The sequence below is a fragment of the Vidua macroura genome, chromosome 1, assembly GCF_024509145.1.
Source record: "Vidua macroura isolate BioBank_ID:100142 chromosome 1, ASM2450914v1, whole genome shotgun sequence".
In the NCBI taxonomy this organism is placed as follows: domain Eukaryota; kingdom Metazoa; phylum Chordata; class Aves; order Passeriformes; family Viduidae; genus Vidua; species Vidua macroura.
This window is the reverse complement of record NC_071571.1, coordinates 41,861,347-41,879,971: the sequence shown is the minus strand read 5'-3', so window position 1 is coordinate 41,879,971 and position 18,625 is coordinate 41,861,347. Positions and strand designations below refer to the sequence as shown.

At 37.5% G+C, this 18,625-nt stretch overlaps 1 protein-coding gene across 1 annotated transcript in view; it reads left to right on the top strand.

The window, feature by feature from the left end:
• The first annotated feature begins 200 nt into the window (after positions 1-200).
• The window catches only part of TOPAZ1 (testis and ovary specific TOPAZ 1), a 38,334-nt gene continuing 19,909 nt past the window's right edge, over positions 201-18,625 (top strand). The window contains exons 1-7 of the mRNA XM_053980352.1: positions 201-1,356; positions 2,764-5,422; positions 7,771-7,826; positions 10,221-10,351; positions 12,329-12,390; positions 15,575-15,681; positions 17,839-17,924. Coding sequence (XP_053836327.1) covers positions 201-1,356; positions 2,764-5,422; positions 7,771-7,826; positions 10,221-10,351; positions 12,329-12,390; positions 15,575-15,681; positions 17,839-17,924 — 4,257 coding nt within the window. The remainder of the gene's footprint in view (positions 1,357-2,763; positions 5,423-7,770; positions 7,827-10,220; positions 10,352-12,328; positions 12,391-15,574; positions 15,682-17,838; positions 17,925-18,625) is intronic.

The window sequence follows — 18,625 nt, the reverse complement described above, 5'->3', positions numbered from 1 at the left end:
TTCTCTGGGCGGCCTGGGCTTCCTTTCTGTCGGTCTGGGCTCCCTCGACTGTCCCCGGAGGCGGCAGCCTGGGAGAGGTTGTCTCCCGCTCCCAGGTCGGGCCTGCACCCATCGTGGGTGCCGGGCTAGCGAGGTTGCAGCGAAAGGTGCGCTGGTGAGCGGGTTTTGTGGGCTCTCTTGGTGTCTCTGCCGCCACCGAGATGCCGCAGTTGAGGTCAGGGAAAGTGGTGAGAGCCAGCGAGGTAAAGCCGGTTGACCTGGAGCTCAGCAGCCCCGGCTCTTCCCGAGCAGGGTGTGAGCCAGAGGGAAAGCTGGTAGTCAAGCGGAGTTGTCGCCTGGCACCAAAGAGAAAGCTTGAGCAGCCCGTACCTTCCTTTACACAACCTGCCAGGCTCTCTCACGCTTCCTTTAAGTGTTTTGCTCTGCCTGTGCCCATGCAGAAGGAGCAAGTTGAGAACAGACAGAATTTCCCAGGTAAAAAAAACAAGGGAATCCAGCACAGGAAGTCTCCCAGAAGAAGCAAGGCTGTAGCTTCACTAGTTTCAGACACAGCTGAGTGTGAAGATTGGCAAGCAGCAGCCACGGCTGCACCAATGTGCTGGGAAGAGACTCTAAGAGGGACAGGTCAAAGTCAACAGCTGTTTTTCTCAGGAACTCCTTTGCAGAAAAAGTTCTCAGCAGAGATTGAAAGGAATGAACATTGCTCAGAAGACCTGAACTTCTCTGGTTTCCACAAGGGTTCAGGGAGCTCAGGAACAGAAGGCAACCATTCCTGTATGGAAATAAAATTACAAGTCCCATCCTTGAAGAGGGAAATTGAGAGCACAGAGAGACATGGAATATCCCGTTTTCCAGAACCAGAAGTTCTTCAAAAGGTCACATGGAGTAATGAAGTGAAATGTACTGACTGCACAATGATGCAGAGTATGCAAATCCCAGATTTTAGGAAGAATTTGTGTGCTCAGGAAGCTGTCCCTAATCCAAAACCTCAGGAAGAGGTTGATACACTAGAGAAGTTGAATGAGTGTCCATTAGTTGGATCAAGAACACTAGGGACACAGGAAAAAGAAAGGAAATGCTTGGGCAAGAAAGGCAGGAGCTCAGTGGGGAAACCAAAAGTACATGGTTCCAAGGAGAGGGGTAGTTCTGCCTTGCTAAAACAGCATACACAGTGTCCAGAGTCCAGGAAAGGAGCTCTGACTATGAGGAACAGAAATGCCTTGCTGCCACAGCAGCTGCAGGATCTGAGTGGACAAGAAAAACCAACAACCAGAAGAAAGACTCAGAAGCGTTGCATGAAAGAAGAGCAGCAGAGCTCAAGCCCTCAGAAACGACCAGACAGCCCGGGGGAAAGTGGTAAGCTGGTAGCTCCATTGTAGAAGTACAGGTACAGAATTTGGGCTCCCAAATTGGTCCTGCAGCAAGACCCCTTTAAAAACTGGCTGCTGACTTAGTTTGGGAAAAGCTAGGGTGTGCTTCACAGTACTGTGAATACCACCAGTCTTACAAGACACATCTTCAGAGAGAGGAAAGGCTTTTCCTGAAGGAGAAAAGCAGCCTATTTAACACGAAGGAGAGGAGACCAGTTAGCCTTTCAAGGGGGTAGAGAAAGGGAGGGAGGAAGGGAGAGAGGAAGGGATATGGACAGAAACAGGCTGGCTGTTGGTAGGAACTGCTGGGAGTTTGTTTCTCTCAAAAGCATTCCCCATTTCTTCAGAGGTGATAAGCCACAAGCAAGAAAGGGGGCAGTAGTTTCAGCAATGCCAGAATGAAAGACAGTTAATTCCTCATTCATCTATTACCTGTTTATTTTTGATTATATATGATGCTGTCTTGTTACAGTGTCTGCTTTTATAGGATGCTGGGGTTTGCTCTCAGAACTTGCCATTTTATGAAAAATCCCAAAAGATGTAGAAGCAATGATTGTGTTTTGATGTTTTAAGAGACTGTTGAGTCAAACTGGAACAATTCTGAAAGAGGAGTTTTTAAGGTCTCTTTTTTTTCAGGATGATTGTCTAAAACCATTCTTTTTACTTTTGAAGTGGATACTTTCAAATGACATATACTTACTGTAGATGATTAATATTTAATCTAAAAACTATATTCTGAAAAACTGAAGTATTGACATTGTGTTTAACTTAAAAACAAAGGTCTGAAAAACGTGACATTATACTAGGACGCTCTTGAGTTCATTCTCTAGTCTAAATTTTCAGATACACAGTTTTTTACATAATCTGTATTTCCTTTTAAATAAAAAGTAGTAGTCTCTAAAAATGCAAGTCCTTCAGTTTTTCTGGATCTTCTTGATCAGTCAGATGTATTTGGTTGGACTGTGTCTCTGAAAGATATTCTTATGAGTAAGTGTTCCTACTACAGAGAACCTGCTGTGTAAACAAAAGATTTTAAGGCTGAGCATGCAAACAGCATCTGCATTTTCTTGCCAGATTTGCTCTAATTTGTTTTCCACCTATGTGGAATACACAACAAATACACAACTTCCAGTCTCCTTATGACACCGTATGGTTCTGTTCCTCTTTGCATTTGTTCCTGAAGATAATACATCCTTTTTACTCTAAGTGTCCCAATAGTCCCAGTAAAAAAAAAATATCATAAAACTTCACAGAAGTATTTTCGCCTTATATAGTGTCATGTTCTTTAGCAGCCTTTAATGTTTGGGGTTTTTGGTTCTCTTTATAAAATAGGGTAATCTTTTTTTCTTAAGAGTTTTCTGTAATGACACTTCTTTGGTTTTTTAATCAACAGAGGAACTGTTGAAAGCAATTGAGCAAGACACTGGTACTTCACAGGCTGTAAAGAAGGTTAAGACAAAGCAAAACAGGGTAGAAGAGTCTAAGGAAAAGGAATCTCACTATTCTAGATCTTCTACAGTTTCTACTTCAGGTGACACTGAAAGCAAGAGCTTTCTATGCCATGCTGTAAAAAAAGAGCCCGGTGTGCAGTGTAGAAAAAGGCAACACAGATCTGGTCAAATCAAGCACTTGCAAAGTTTAAGTGTGACTGCAGCTGAAGAAGTGATGAATACATCTACAAAATGTGATGCTGAACGTTGCAGTAATGCCCTAAACCGTTGTAGTGGCTTGCTCTGTGCAACTGAAAAGAATCCATTTGTGGTATTAGAGGACTGTAGTTACATCAATACATTAGTGAAGCCTTCAGCAAGTGGAACTACCAACAGTTATAAATTAAATGGGTTCTTCCATGTAGCCCATGGTACTGGAGACCTGAATGATAGAATTTGCATCACTAGTAGAATGCAAAATGAGAGGTCACTCATAAAAGGTGGTTTATCACCTAATAAAGAAAAGAATGAAAATGAAGAAGACCATGTTTCATGCTGCCTGAGTGAAAGCAGTAAGTGTTTAAGGGGAAAAAAGTGGAATATTGGTAGAAAGCCTAGAAAAAAGATGAAAATCACAAAGAAATCTGCAGACATGGCTAGTAAATGCAAGAAGTGTGAGTTACAAACCGAAGCAGCAGTTGCCATGTCAAGCTCATGTTCAGTTTCAGGACTAAATCATACAGATACAGAAAAAAAAACTCAGGAAGTACAAACTATATCAGCCTGGAGAAAGAATAGTACCAAACTACTTGAATTTGAAACTGGCTTTAAGAAGACATCTGAGCTCTCTGCAGTAGTAAAAGTAGAAAATTCAAGCAGTGTGGCACATTATGCAGCTGCCTCAGATAGCCTTCGAGCGTTAGCTCAGATCCATGATGTTTCGGATCATCACAAAAGCAAGACAGGAGGAAATTTGAAAAAAGTTTTTAAGAAATTGCAGCAGTTTACCTGTCAAAGAACAATGCCCATGACTGGTAAAAAAGTTTGGCCTGTTGAATCTTGTGCCAGGACTTCTGAATGGTTTCTTAAAAATCATAGGTCCATCTCAGAAGGAGAAAGACTTTTAAAGGCTGCTTTTGAGGATTCCTCTGATAAAAGCAATGTTAAAGCTGTGGAACATAGTGTAGTGACTAGGAATGTGAGACAGCTGGATTTGCATACATCATTGGCAGAAATTACAAAAGAAATTACACATAAAAAGATTGATCCAAATATTTACTGTCAGGCTTCACTTGAAACGATGGAATCCTCTTCTGTGGATATTTATGAGACTTTGACAGTGAACAATGAAAATGGGGAATCACCAGTTAATACAGATAAGAGTGCCATGGTTTTTAACCATGATGATGTGCAAGAAGTTAAAGCAACCTTGAATTTTACAGCAAAACAAAAAGATGAAGGAGATGTAACAGAAAGAAACAGGTCTGTGACAGTCCAGAATGGTACAATAAAACAAGAAGATAAAGATGAAGGAGCTGTGACAAATAGAGACATGTCTGTGACAGTCCAGAATGGCACAACAAAACAAAAGAATAAAAATGAAGGAGAGGTGACAAGCAGAAACCTGTGTGTGACAGTCCAGAAAGACACAACGAAACGAAAGAATAAAAATGAAGGAGATGTGACAAACAGAAACCTGCCCGCAACAGTCCAGAATGTTATAAAAAAACAAAAGGATGATAATGAAAGAGATGTGACAAATAGAAACCTGTCTGTAACAGTGCAGAGTGGTACTTCTTCAAGTAACACAAACAGTATAAACTTCAGCCCTAAATTATCAGTAGTGAACCAGACATTTTCTGATTTAAACCTAATTAAACCATTAACATCTGGAAACCTGACAAAATTCAAAATTCCTTTATGCAGAAACAAGCCTAAATCCAAGAAACGGGAATCTGTCCATTCATTTGAAAGCAAAACTTGTAGGCCACTAGAGCTTCTTGAAAGCACTAGTCCAGGAAGGCAGAAGACAGGTGAAGAGACTTTCTTGGTAAAATCTGAGCAGCGTCCTCTTCTTGTCATGAGTGATGCTACATCTCCAGCTTCCATACAGAAAAAAGCAGATGAGATTGATAGTAAGGACTTCCAGCACAATGGCTCTGTAAACCTCTCTGATGAGATGTCTGTGCTTCCTGAAAAATTTTCTGCATATCCGCATCCTCCTCTTGATGGACAGCCAGAGTCATCTGTGCCTGATTCCTATGGTACTGAATGTGTGCTGAAATCTAGTTTTCCTGATCATTCTTGGAATGCAGTTGACCACCTTACTGGATTAGAAATAAATGGTGATAGAAAATCAAGAGGGAACTTTTCACAACACAAAAGTCAAAATTTACCAGATATCCTTGAAGCTTACAACCAAGATGTTCTTGTCATAGATGTGATTCAGGATGACCCTGACCTTTTTGGAGCCAGTAATGAAGAGGAGCTTGCACCTGCACGCTGTGAAAATTGTCCAGTGAAAGCATCCTCTGCAAACTGCATTAAAGACACAAAGATGTATATTAAGCCTGAGTCTCCTGTTACCTCAGAAAAGACATATTCAGTAGAGAGTAGTTTTAGGTATGCATATAATTATTTTTTTATTGCAATATTCCCAAGTACTTTTATCGCCTATCCATATGCTTTGGTTGTAGTGGTCGGGCTTCCTTAGAGAATTCCACTAATTTCTGTTGAAATTATTTCTTTATTTGATTTTGAGTGTCTGAGTTTGATTGAGCTATGACAATAATCTGAATGCAGATAAATTAATTTGTTCTTCATAAGAGCTGGGATAAACTCTGAATTGTAGGACAAGGTAGTCCTCAACGGCTTGTTTAAATGAAGTGAAATATGAAAATAGAAACAAAGATAATTAAAAATAATGTTCTTGATTTGAGATAGCAGATATCCCTTTGAAGGCAGTTTTCTTAGTTGTAAAGTGGTACAATGCTTATAAATGTTTTTACTTTTTAGGTGTAGCTTGTTCTCTTGAATCTGTAAGAGCAAATGTCTCTACAGTAGGGTTCTGTTCTGCCATTCTTCTTCCCTCTTTCTCATATCCCCAGACATGTGAATATTTTTCAGATGTTTGATTTGGTTAAGGTGTTGTAGATTTTTATCATCCTGCATCTTCATTCAGCAAGTTTCTGGTGTAAATCATTAGGTGTTAATGTTTTACTGGGTTTTGAGATGATAATAAAAGTCACAGGAGGAGGAAAAGAAATTTAAAGTAGAAACTAACTTTTGTAAATGAGATAGTAGTTCTTCATGGAATGACCTCATCTACTGTTTAGTCTGTTTTCTCTCTTAAGCTTTGATACTTGTCGTCAGTGAAAAAGTTCTAAGATAGGATTTTTCTTTTTTTTTTAATAGAAGTAATGCAAGATTTTCCTCCAAAGATTAGGTTTATTTATTGGGATGGGTGTTTTAATTTTTTTTACATGGTCTTTCTAGGTGGCTTTATGTTACCTCTGTTTTAAGTAACTTTTCAGTTATTTTCATTCTTTTTTTTTTTTTACTCACTGCTCTCCTCATCCTTTACTTTTCATTAAACCCATGTGCAAAAGAGGAAGGGAATCTTCTCTGAGGTGCTGAACCCTTTTTTGAACATGAGAATATAAAACTTCTGGATATTAACAGAATAAAATTTCTGCCAAAACAAGCCTTTTAGAGAACAGGGCAAGTCTGTAGTAGGAGCATCCAACTTCTTGAGAAGCAGCTAGGCTGTAACATAGTAAATTTATTAGGAGGACTATTCATTTATTTCTGATACCTGTTGAATTTGTTTGCCAATAGCCAAGGGCAATAAAAATGCGTGATTCTTTCTTAGAATTTCCGCTTGATTTGCTAAAGAAACAGGCAACATTTCCTGTTTTGCTTTTTACCTTCCATAACTTGATGCAAAGATTATTAGATGGTGATTAAACAAAGGTAGTAGCAGTCAGGAACATATTAATGAACTGAATATGAGAATATTGAAATAAGGCAATAGACCTTATCACAGTTTTATTGGGTAACTTATGATATTACCAGATAATGCCAGATTATGGCCAGTTCTTTTTTTTTTTTTTTTGTTTGTTTTTTTTTTTTTTGTTTTTTTTTTGTTTTTTTTTTGTTTTACCAAATACAACTGGGACTTCAGCAGGTTATTTCTCTGGTGTTTGCATTTCACATAGAGAAAAGTGCTGGTCACTTCTAGGCATCAGGAAAACATTCTGGCCTGAAGCCTGAATGGGGCAGTAAAATTAATTTTTCACATATGCTTTTATTTGCCATTTTCTGTTGCCTTGACTGGACAGCTTGCTGTCATTACACTTGGTGTCATTCACCAGGTACAAGCTTCTAAAATGTGTGGTGATCATGATCGTGTTTTATGTATTCTGTGTGTAATATTTAAGATACATATTTGTCCCTCCTGAGCTTTTCTAAGGAGAAGTATTTATTTTTCCTAACTTATCTTTGAAATAGGTGAAGTATGTATCTTCGTATGAACAGTTGTTCTTGTTACTCTGTTTGAGATTCATTGTTAAGCAAATGATCTTGAATATAAAATTACTATAAATCACATTTTTTAGAAACTGATTAATTGGCTATTAGCACAGTATTTTCTTGATTTGGTATACAGAGAAAATTTCCCTTCCCAGTATTTTAGGCAAAGATTAAATTAGATCATGAGCTTTTACTGAAAATTTGGGGTTTTGAAATGTCTTGGTTTTACTTAATATGTTTAGACATATACCTGAAGGGATGAACATAAGAAATCCAAAAGAGAAAACTAAAAAGAGTCTTAAAACAGTGTGTTGGATCTAAGTATTCTGTCCATGGCTAAAAGTATTACTGAGAACTTTTGATTTTATGTAACTGATAGATTTTTTTTTTTTGCTTTTGTGCAAGATGGAAATCTTAAATACAATTTTTGTTCAAAACAGATGCATGCAAGAATCTGGAAGTGACACTGAAAATTCCTGTAATTTGGTGTTAAAAGGTAAGGGTCTCTGGAAATTTTTGGTATATAATCAAAAGAAGAAAAAAACAAAAGAGATCTTTTGTGACAAAACCAAGGCTTTCTGCTTTCCACAAAAAAAAAAAAAAAAAACCCAAAAAAACTTGCCTGGTTTTGTATTATCTTGTTATTGTAACAGCAGTTTGTTTCCTAATGCATGTTGAGTCAACATCTTTCAAAATGACACGAGCCTGAGTCATACAAGGAGCATTTACTTCCCTGTAGTAGTTGTCTGTTGGTAGTACTAGTGGGTTGGAGTGGGGTTTTGTTATTTGGTTTTGGTTCTGGGGTTTTTTGACATTTCTCTGACAGTTTTAGGCAAAGAATTCTGTTAGTTGTTGAGATCAAAGTAAGACACTGAGTTCTGTCATATTGCTTTGGAGTTCAGGTCAGAGTTAGAGGTGGTTATTCTCTTGTGTTCATCAGCACACAGAATTTTATAGTCAGGTTTATTTCCAGGTTTCTGGGGTTTTTTGTGGATGCTATGCCCATTCCACTGAGACACTGTTTTGTTTTTAAAGGATGCCCTTTTTTAATGAAGTAAGGTTATTTCTGATTTAGTGAGGTTTTTCTTCCTATTTAAAGCAGAACAGTCCAGCTAGGCAGCTGGATGTGAATATAATTTGTTTTGTTTTCTACAGCTTGCCTACCAGACCTACTGGTATACCTAGGTATACCTAATGTAGGAGTTTCTACTAGATAGGTTGGAAGAACAGGATTTTGACTTGGAATAGAAGCCCGTTACTGACAGTGGTGAACATACAGAGTGCTCAGACTGGGTTTGAAGGTTCATGGTGTTTCCTTTCTGGTATCAGTTTGTCAGCTTGTTGTTAATCTGACATTCTGACATCACATGTTGATTTTGTTTCAGGCTTGAAAGGTGTCTGTGACAGTACCTCTTGCTCTGGTTTTTCACATTAATGTGTTACATTCATGTAGAAAGAGTGATTTCGGCAGATAGCACCTCCTAGAAAGGAGTGACTAGAGATTGTTAGGGGAAGGGAAGATTTCAGGCTTCAGGTATTAGAAGGCAAAATAAAAGGTATTGAGGTTTTAAGAGCTCAGATACCAAGAAATAGACACAAGTTCCCTGAGGAGGAGTCAAGAGGAAAGTGCACAGTTAGGCCTCTGGTCATGTAAGGAGATGGGGGCCTGTGCCATGCAATCTGCAGTGCTGAGGTGATTGAAGCCAAACCTGGCAAAAAGTTTTGTACTATTCAGTAACTTCTGCATGTTCTTTGTTGTTTTGCTTCATGTTCTAGCAAAGTTTGAGGCTGAAAGTCTTTGGTTCTTTTTGTGGTGCTTTAAGTCCTTCTTCCCAGATCTGAGAAGCAGGATCACATCATAATCTTAGGTGACTATGCACACAGTAACTTACGTTTAATGCATGACTTTTAAAAAAGATCTGCACAGAACAAAAGAAGGGTGCCTGGTTTTGCTAATTACTGACTATTTATGTATTTATTTAGAAATAGGTGTTACTGCTTTGGTGTCCTGTGTTAAGTTAGTGAAGTCATGGCTCCTTGCCTTAGTGGCTTCACCATTTAAGAAGGGGAAAAAGTACTACAGTTAAAATATTCTGGATGACATCAATCCTCTTCACCTTTCAAGTGGAAATCTTGTGTATGTTGTCTTCAGGCAGTTGTGTCTTGTACTTGATGATCATAGAGACCAGTGACCATAAGAGAAAAGCCTTTCCAATACTAATTTGATTCTTTCTTCCCGTGTCTGGACAACACATTGCAGTTGGAAGTCATTTGTGTGATCCAGTAGTGAATTTCTTTTCTATGCAGAGCTTTTTTCTTGTACATAAACAGCCCTTTCCGAAAGTTGCAGCCAGGTGTGTGATTCATTTCCTGTGGCATCTGCAAAAGATGCTGAAATTTCCTTGCACTGAATTCTTACTGAGTTTACTATATTACAGGAATTTGGAGTTTCTCAGAGCTTTCTATATTTAGTTCAGGGTTGCATCATGTCAGATTAAATTATGTGCTTTTCTAACAAAGACTAAGTCTTTTTGCTTAGCAAATTGCCACACATATCTTTGGCTGTGTTTTAATAAAAAAGCTTGACTGAATTTATTTCTAAAGTATTGAATTCAATATTCTATAAGTAAACGTGTTGTACTGTTCTACAGGGGACCATTAAAGAACATACAGCTTGGATAGAATTTTAATTGCAGATTCAGCCTAATATTTATTTGAAATAGTTCCTGCCTTAAGCATGAAATATTTTTCCATATGAATTTCACATTTAGGAGGTCCTAGGAGTTCTTAAATGTCATTAGTTCTAAGCCTTTGTAATATTTAGGAAATAAAAGCTTTGTTGTCTTGTAGCATGGGAAACACATAAAGCAATACGTTTATACATTTTCAGCTGAAGATATGAAGACCCACAACTCCTCCAGAGGAAGCAGTCTTTCAGGAGATGTTAGTGAGGACTTTCTTAAAAATAGACAACAGAGCAAACTAGATGAACTTTTGACAAGTTTGGACGTGGATGAAAAGGTACTGAGAAATTATGCTTTCTCTCCTTAAATAGTTTAAGAAATTACAATCTACATAATTGGATAATTTTAATTACTAATGCTGTTTTATCAACAAAATCTTAAATTTCCTGAAATAAAAAGAATATTAGCATTTCCTAGATGACTGTGTATTGGCAATGTAATCTTTGCTTAACAGAACTTGGATTTTTTTTAATTGTCACCAACAATTAAACTTCAAATTGGAAGTGAAACAGGATATTGTTACATCAGTTGTTGCAGTAATGCTGTATTCCCAATGGTGTGAAAATTACTGTTCCAGTGTACTCCCATGAGTATTGCTTTGCATTTGACATTTTTACATAACATACCTAATTTTAAATGTTGCTGTTAAATGCCTCTCAGTATCAGAAGGATGAGGCAATGTTGGAAAGCTGGGGAGCTGCACAGCCATCATGCATCAAAGAAGAACCATTCTGGGCTTCATTACTTGGGCAAAAGGGCCTTTAACATACAGATGTCTAGCTGTTCAGAGGGAATCATTTTCATGCTCACTGACTTTATCTGACCTTTCTCTGTCTTCCCTCCTCTAGATAATAAGTGTAGGTCTTTTAAGATTTGCTGAAGTTTTATACTATTTGCGTCTTTGGTAATGAATTGAAATCTACATCTCTCTGCCACTCATACGTAGTTGCTGATAGCATTTACTGTTTTCCACTACTTAGGAGTGGCTAGTGGTTTTAACTGGATAAGTTAAACTGTAAAATTCACAGGGTTAAAATTGGTAAGTAATTGAGAAGTGAATCAAACAGCAGAGAATCAGTTTCCTGTCAAAATCATTTAAAAGAAGAGAAACATTTCCTTCAGCAAATGGAATTGGGGCTGCTAACATGCAAGTCACAAAGTTAACAGTGCCATTTTGTTTGCTAATCTTTTGGAGAGATAAAAAGGGTCTGTCAAATTGTAAGATTTGCTGAAGGTGGGGTACTTGTTGCAGTATTACCAGGTCAGTCTCATTTGGGTTGTTTCATAGCTTTTTGGCTTTACAAAATCAGTGTCCTAGTGCTTGCTTTTCTGTGATGTATTGGACAGTAGAAAATATGTACAAATAATCTCACCCAACCCAAACTCAAACCACAAAATGCATACTAAGCCCTACCTAAACCCCGTTCTGTATGAGGATAGAAAATAGCAGTGCACACCTGCACAGGGAATGAGATGGCAGAACACTTATTGCAGTTACTCTACCATCCAGGGAGATTTTCAGATTATGCTTTTTTGATAGTTTTTCCAATGAATAATCCTGGGAGAAGGGCAAAAACTACACATGGAGAAAATGCTAAAACTATTCAGGAACTGGTAAAATAACGTTTGGAAATCCAGTGAGAGCATATACATCTCTTAATTCTTTGGCTATAATCAATTTGAGATAGAATATGAAGTCCTAAGTTACTTCATGAATAATGGATGAAACAAAGCCAGGATTCCATTACTTCATTCTGTATTAGTCTTTTCAGAGTCTCTCCTACAAATATGTTTCATGCTTTTTTCTCCATATCGTTAGGGATTTTTTAACTATCCACGATTGTGTAGAGCTGAGCAAAAGGCTTAAATTCCTCCTCGGTGCAGTTTTAAATTTCATTAAACTTGATGGAATAACTTTTTGGTGTTCACACATCTGTCAGGCACAGTTAAAGTTGGGCAGTGGGCATAAAAATTGCTGAGATTATCATGGGAGCAAAGAGAAGTGAAGACAGTCACATTGCCTTTTTTTCCAATTAACAATCACTATTTCAAAGAACACAGTGTATAAAAGCAGGATGTCCATTAACAAAGATGTTGTAAGAATAATCATATACACTGAATAACAGTTTCTACAGTTAAGATTGTCTTACCACACCTTGCAATGATTACTAACAGTTTTAAGTCTGTAGAGTAAAGCATAACAGGCTTAGTAGTGCTTGCTGTACCTGAAAATAACTTTAAAATATCTTCACAGTTCAAGCTTGCAGATGGAGTGTCTGATATTGAAGAAGAAAATAAGACTGAAGCTGGAAAAAGGTACATATAGTGTATCCTTGATGTAACCTGTGCTATTTCCCAGTTATTGTACAAGTAAAACATGATGTTGTTACCTGAACACCACCAGTATTTAATTCCATTTTCCATGTTACTGTAACTATGTGATGAAGAAAATAAATACATGAAATAATATAATTTCACTCCACAAAGTACAGAACAAGTGTTGTCATAGCCTGACAGGACAATAGGGCTTATTTTGACTTTTGACTGGTGACAAAATATTAACTTCATGACAGTGCCTCACTTTCGCATCTCAATGTGAGCATAGCATAAGATGCATTTCTTGCCACAATAGCACTTACCAGAACTTAACAAAACCAAAAAATAGTAATAAATAAGTCATGAAACTTTCCTTTTTCTTTTCTGCTTATGAAAGAATTGAAAGATCTCATTCAAATTCAGGCTGACAAATATTTGTACAGCAGTAGAAAAAGGTACTTAAAAACATGTCGCATGCAGTTAAGGACATGCTTTACTGTTCTTCTAGCCTCAAGCTGTGTTTGTGGTGTTTACTGTACACATTTCTTAGTCTGATTTACAGAATCACTGAGTAAGCTGAGTTGGAAGGGATCCATAAGGATCATCAAGTCCTACTCCTGGCCCACCATAGCACTATTCCCAAGAGTCACACCATGTGCCTGAGAGTGTTGTCCAAATGCTTCTTGAACTCTGTCAGGCTGGTGCTGTGACCACTTCCCTGAGACCAGTTCCTGATCACCCTCTGGGTGAAAAACCTTTTTCTAATATCCAACCTAAGCTTCCTCTGACACATCTTCAGGCCATTTTCTCAGGTCCTGTCACTAGAAAAAAGTGCTTGCCCGTCCTCTTCCCCTCACGAGTAAGTTGCAGACTGCAATGAGGTCTCCCCTCAGTCTCATCTTCTCCAGGCTGAACAGACCAAGTGACTTCAGGCATTCCTCACCAAGCTTCCCCTCAAGGCGCTTCACCTTTTTCATTGCCCTCCTCTGGACACTTCCTAATAATGTGTTAATGTGTTTCTTACATCATCAAGAAACACGTCAAGACATGCCACATCTTGTGTCATGACACCCCATACTGCACTAAATATTGAAGGTGATGCCATGCCAGTGGAGAGTAGAGCGGGATAGTCCCATCCCTTGGCCAGCTGGAGATGCTGTCCCTGATGCCCCCCAGGACACAGGGCCCCAGTTGGCCCTCCTGGCTGCCTGGGCACTGCTGACTCACATTCAACTTGCCATCGACCAGGACCCCCAGGTCCCTTTGCTGCTCTCCAGCCTCTCAATCTCCAGTCTATCTGTACTTCCAGGGTTGCCCCATCCCAGATACAGAATCCGTCACTTTCCCTTGTTGAGCTTCATATGGTGATTGTCTGGGCCTGAATTACTGTCAGACTGAGAAATTTGCATTCATCAGCAGTCCAGAAATGACAGAGAATTAGTTTTTGTAGGAAATGTATACTTAAGATGATATTCTTAAGTTAGAAGAGAAATAACATACTTCAGAGTGTTATGGTTTAGGAGCAGCAATCACCAATTAGCTACTGCAAAAATTAACCCTGTCCTGGCTGGAATGAGGACATAGTAATTTTCAAAATAACCAAGAAACCTTAGCTGACATAGAAAGAGTACTGCTTTTTTTCCAACAGCACTCATTTCTGCAACAGACCTGAGTGTGCCAGAAGTCTGTTAGTGGAGAATACTGCATCTTTTTGTTAATCCACTAGCGAGCTCCAAGCTTCTCCTTCTGCTATAAAATACCCATTTAAATTTGCCTTAGTAGCATAAATAGTTCTTTATATTATAGAATAAGTAGATTGTGCTGAACAAAGTATATTTGTGCAATGGAGTACTCTGTATGGTTAGAGAAGAAACCTTCCTTTAGAGTTGAACTATTTTCTCTTGTTTTACTGAAAAATGTTACCATTGCAAAGTTTTATCTAGAAGAAAATAGAGTTGCTGTTCTTACTTAGCAAATTCTTCTTCTAGTGATGCTGTTATTAAAAAAAAAATGCTTGTAGAGCAATATAGTTTACAGTTCCTGGCAAAATTGTGTGTAGTTTCATGTCTAGATCAAATCTGAAGGAAAACTGTTGTGAAAATCCTTTTGTGTTAGAACTGAGGCTGGTATCCTAAGGAAGCATAAGAAGATTTTATGTGGTAATTTGAAATTTCTGAGTAACTAAAAATGCAGATTTTTTTTGTTCCATCTGGAAACCAAGCCAAATGCATTGATGAGAATAAAGATTAATCTTGAAAAATTTGGGTTTGTTAGATGGAATTTCTTCCACTCTACAATAGCATTTTTATTTCAAATTGTATTGAAAACCTCCCAAAGTTTAGGAACTATTTAAATTATCTTGTCTATGAGAAGTATTAAATATATTGAATCCCTTATAGGAGATAGCAACTCTGTTCCTGTCTGCAGAGGAGCAAGCAGGTTAAAACCAAGATTGTACTGAACCCAGTTTCTTAATTGAGAGGGGGAAGGGGAGCAAGATCTCATGAAAAGGGATGATATTTTTCCTGTGGCTTTGTTCACAAATACAAAAGAGATTACAAAGTATTTTGCTAGAAATATTTTTAGCTTGTTTTTGAAAACACCACATTTTAGTTGTTTAATTCTCTGGAATGTACATATTGGGAATAAAAGCAGAACAATCTTTATTGAAGTTCCCTTTGAAATCACCTAAATCTTCCGTCCAGTTGTCAGTTTTTAGGAAAGAAAACAGTTGACTCTTTGACTCTTCAAATGTAATTTGAAAAGCCTTGAGGTTTACTCCTTTGTCAAATATTAAATAACAGACTAATGTAAAGTAGATGCTTCCTCAGAGGTGACAGAAATCATCTCAGTCTTCTTGTCAGCATGGGGGGGAGGGAAGAAGTGGTTCACAGGTGCCTCTTCTACTTATTTATTGAATTTCATATGGTTATGCATTAGGGCAGAATAATCTCAGCTAAAATCATAATCAGATTGGACCAGGCAAATGAGAGTAAGGAAAGTAAAATTTTTGGGACTGCTGGCTATTTAAATTTATGGCAAATTTTGAAGTGTTGCATAAAGTGTTGAAGAAATTCTCATCTTTTATACACTTAATCTCTCTTTTTATGCATGAAAGAAACCCCTGTTTAATTTGGTGAAACAAACTAATTTTAACAAAATATTGGTTTTTAATATTCAACAGTGACTGTGACTACAAAGTGAACTGTGAATTGCTATCAGGATTGCCATTGAATGACCGAAAAGTAAATCTCTCCAGTGGAACTACAGAGATGAAATCCTGGACGAATGGTATTGTATGCTGAGCCCTTCAGATTTTTTTTTTTTGGTGCTTTATTCGGCAGTGAAATCTTAAGGACTATCTTCAGTTCCCTGAGACGTTGGCTGGAATTTTACTTCGCACATATAAAAGCAAAACTGTAAGATCTCATATGGTAGGTTAGGGGTTTGGTTTTTAGCAGAATTCTAGAAATAATTCTATTTGATATTTATGCCTCTCAGGTACTTCAATGGTACAGCAACGTTCTTAGTAGTCTGACACATTGTGTTTGACGTGTGTTATTAGCAAGTAACTTGTTTTCCTTTATTTGTGGTCAGAGAATGTGACTGCAGATTTGGTTGGTTGATTGTTCTTAAAACTTGCTAGAGTGGTTTGCCCACCTTGCTGAAGGTCAGAACTTTGTTGTTTATGCCAGTTCAAATGGTTTTGAGGCATTCACTGGAGTGGATCAAATAATTATATAGATTTAATAAGTAGTACTTCATGTTGACCCAGTATATTTCACATGTGAGACAGATGTCTGTGCCACCAGAGAAATCATAATGGAACTGCAGTCACTGCACATAACAAATCTGACATTTAGCCTTGCATAAATGCATGGTTTATTTGGCATGCAAGATAGAGAAAAATAGGAATCGATTACTTGTGGATAGATACTGCATTCTGTTTCTTTGCAACAGGTGCTTTGGAAATCAATGTTTTTAGAATTATTGCTTAATATGGATATTTATAAACATGGATTTCTTGAATTAAGACCAGTGATGGGTTCTTGTTTAGTTTCAAATTATACTGTCAGTCTGAGCTTGTAGAACAATTTTATCATCATGTCATGTAACAGTATTTTCAGATAGTGCAGGAAACACATGCTATAAAAAGCAATTTTTAAATATGTCTTCAGATTCCAGTTGTTTGAAACTGTTCGTGTCTTTGGCCTTCGAAGCATATGCACCTTCTGAAGAGTTCTTCAAAGTCTTCCTTCTTAAAGTTATTTGAAAGTTGCCAAAGCAAGAGTTTCTGTGCTAGGACAGAGCAAAACAGCTTTGTTCCCAGAACTGTGCAGGCAGGATGGGCTATTTCGCTTTAGGACCTGCTTCCCTACAAGTCTGACCTACAGTCAGCAAGGGAGAGTACAAACTCTTGAAAGGACCTGGTCAAAACCTTTGTGCTTGGGGATGGCAAGAATCTGGAGGAAAGATGGAACTCCCAGTGGCATTTTTCTATAGCTAGTGGTTGGCTCTTTACTCAGCCTTTTTCTTGTCTCTAAATGTATCCAATCCTGAATTTATCAAGTGGCTCACCATCACTTCACAAGTTTTTGCAATGTGACAATACATAAGATTTAATACTCTTTGTTCTGCATTATGCCCTGTCCTTCCTATCCTGTGATAGCCCTATCTGTTAGGAAGACATGGAGATTAAGAACCATGTACCTAGTGCCAGTCCTTAGTAGAACATTCATTATTGGATGCTCTTTAGTAACTATAGTTTGCCAGAAGAGGCTAACCACCCTGTCTTTTGAACACTCAGTCCTTTGAAGAGGCCAGATGGGAATCCTAGAAGGCAGGGCATTCAAAAACTCTCATTTGTCTTTAGATATGGAGTTGAAAATCTGAATTTTCATCTTCCATTAACATTACTCATTTTTCAAAGAAAGAAAACTATCATCCAATAATAATTAAAAGTTCTAAAACCAAGTTTCATGGTTAAGAAACCAGTAATTTACACTAGGCTTAAACTTACTACTTGCATTGCTTAAAACATAGCATATGAAAGGTTTACTATCAGTTTGGAAAAAATAGCTTAAATTTAGGGCTAGTGATGTTGGAATGCAAAGATTACAGATAAAGTGGGTAGTTTTTGAAATTAAAACTTCTTGATATTTTTATTCCTTTTCTTATCTCTGTAAGTTAGAGCAGGAACCTTGGATAAGTAGTCAAGTTTTTAATTTAAATGTGCTTACTCTTGAAGTTTGCGTAAAGTCTCACTTTTAGGATAATTAAGAAAACTGTAATTTAAATTACTGGCTTTAGACTGCATTAATCAAATTTTCATTAATCATTGCTGTGACTTGAAGGAGCTATAAATATAAAGGAAAATAAGACAAATGAGAGTGGTTTCCGTATGATTCATTTTTATTATGTGATTTGTGCCCTCATCCCAATTTTTAGGTTACAAATCTTCAAGAAGAAGTACTTCACTGCCATCAAAGAATTGTGGAGATTTTGAGCCATGGAAGATGGAGAAAAATGCAAGTGTGAGTTGTTAAATCTTTTGATTTCTGATCCTTTGGCACTAAATTTCTTATGGCTATTCAGACATGTATGGCTATTCCCCATGTATCAAGTCAAAAACTGTGAATCTGTATATGTTTTTACACTTTTAACAGATGTTATCACTGAGCAAGTATAATTTCCAAGAACAAAATCAGTGATGAAGGGACTGCTATTCACAGTGAAGTTTTCTTGATTTCTGTTTTCAGCTTAAGCAAAATCAGATAATGATTTTTGCTTTATTGGCGTTTGTAGAACTGAAAAGCAGACAAGGTTTCACATGTTTAAGACAGCCTGCTTTATCCACGATGCTGGGAAATGAAAAAAGGTTAAGGAAGTTGATGCCCCAGAATTCTCAGATGATGACTCAGAGCTGTGCAGGAACTTGTCACCTTTCTCCATCGTCTCTACTCACTGTCTATCTCATTTAGCAGTTCTTGCATTATCCCTGTTTGTGTTCTTCAAGACAGGCTTTTGTTGTATTAGACACTAACATGACATGACAAGGGATTGATCTTTATGTCCTTTGAAATGCTGCAAGTACAGTATAGAGATGAGGGTTGTTTCAAAGGCTTAATTATAGATCACATTTTCTACTTTTGTTTATAGTTTGTAGATACTTTGAAATTTAAAAAAAAACAAATAAAGACCATGTTTGCTTTCAATAAATATTATTTGGCTTTTT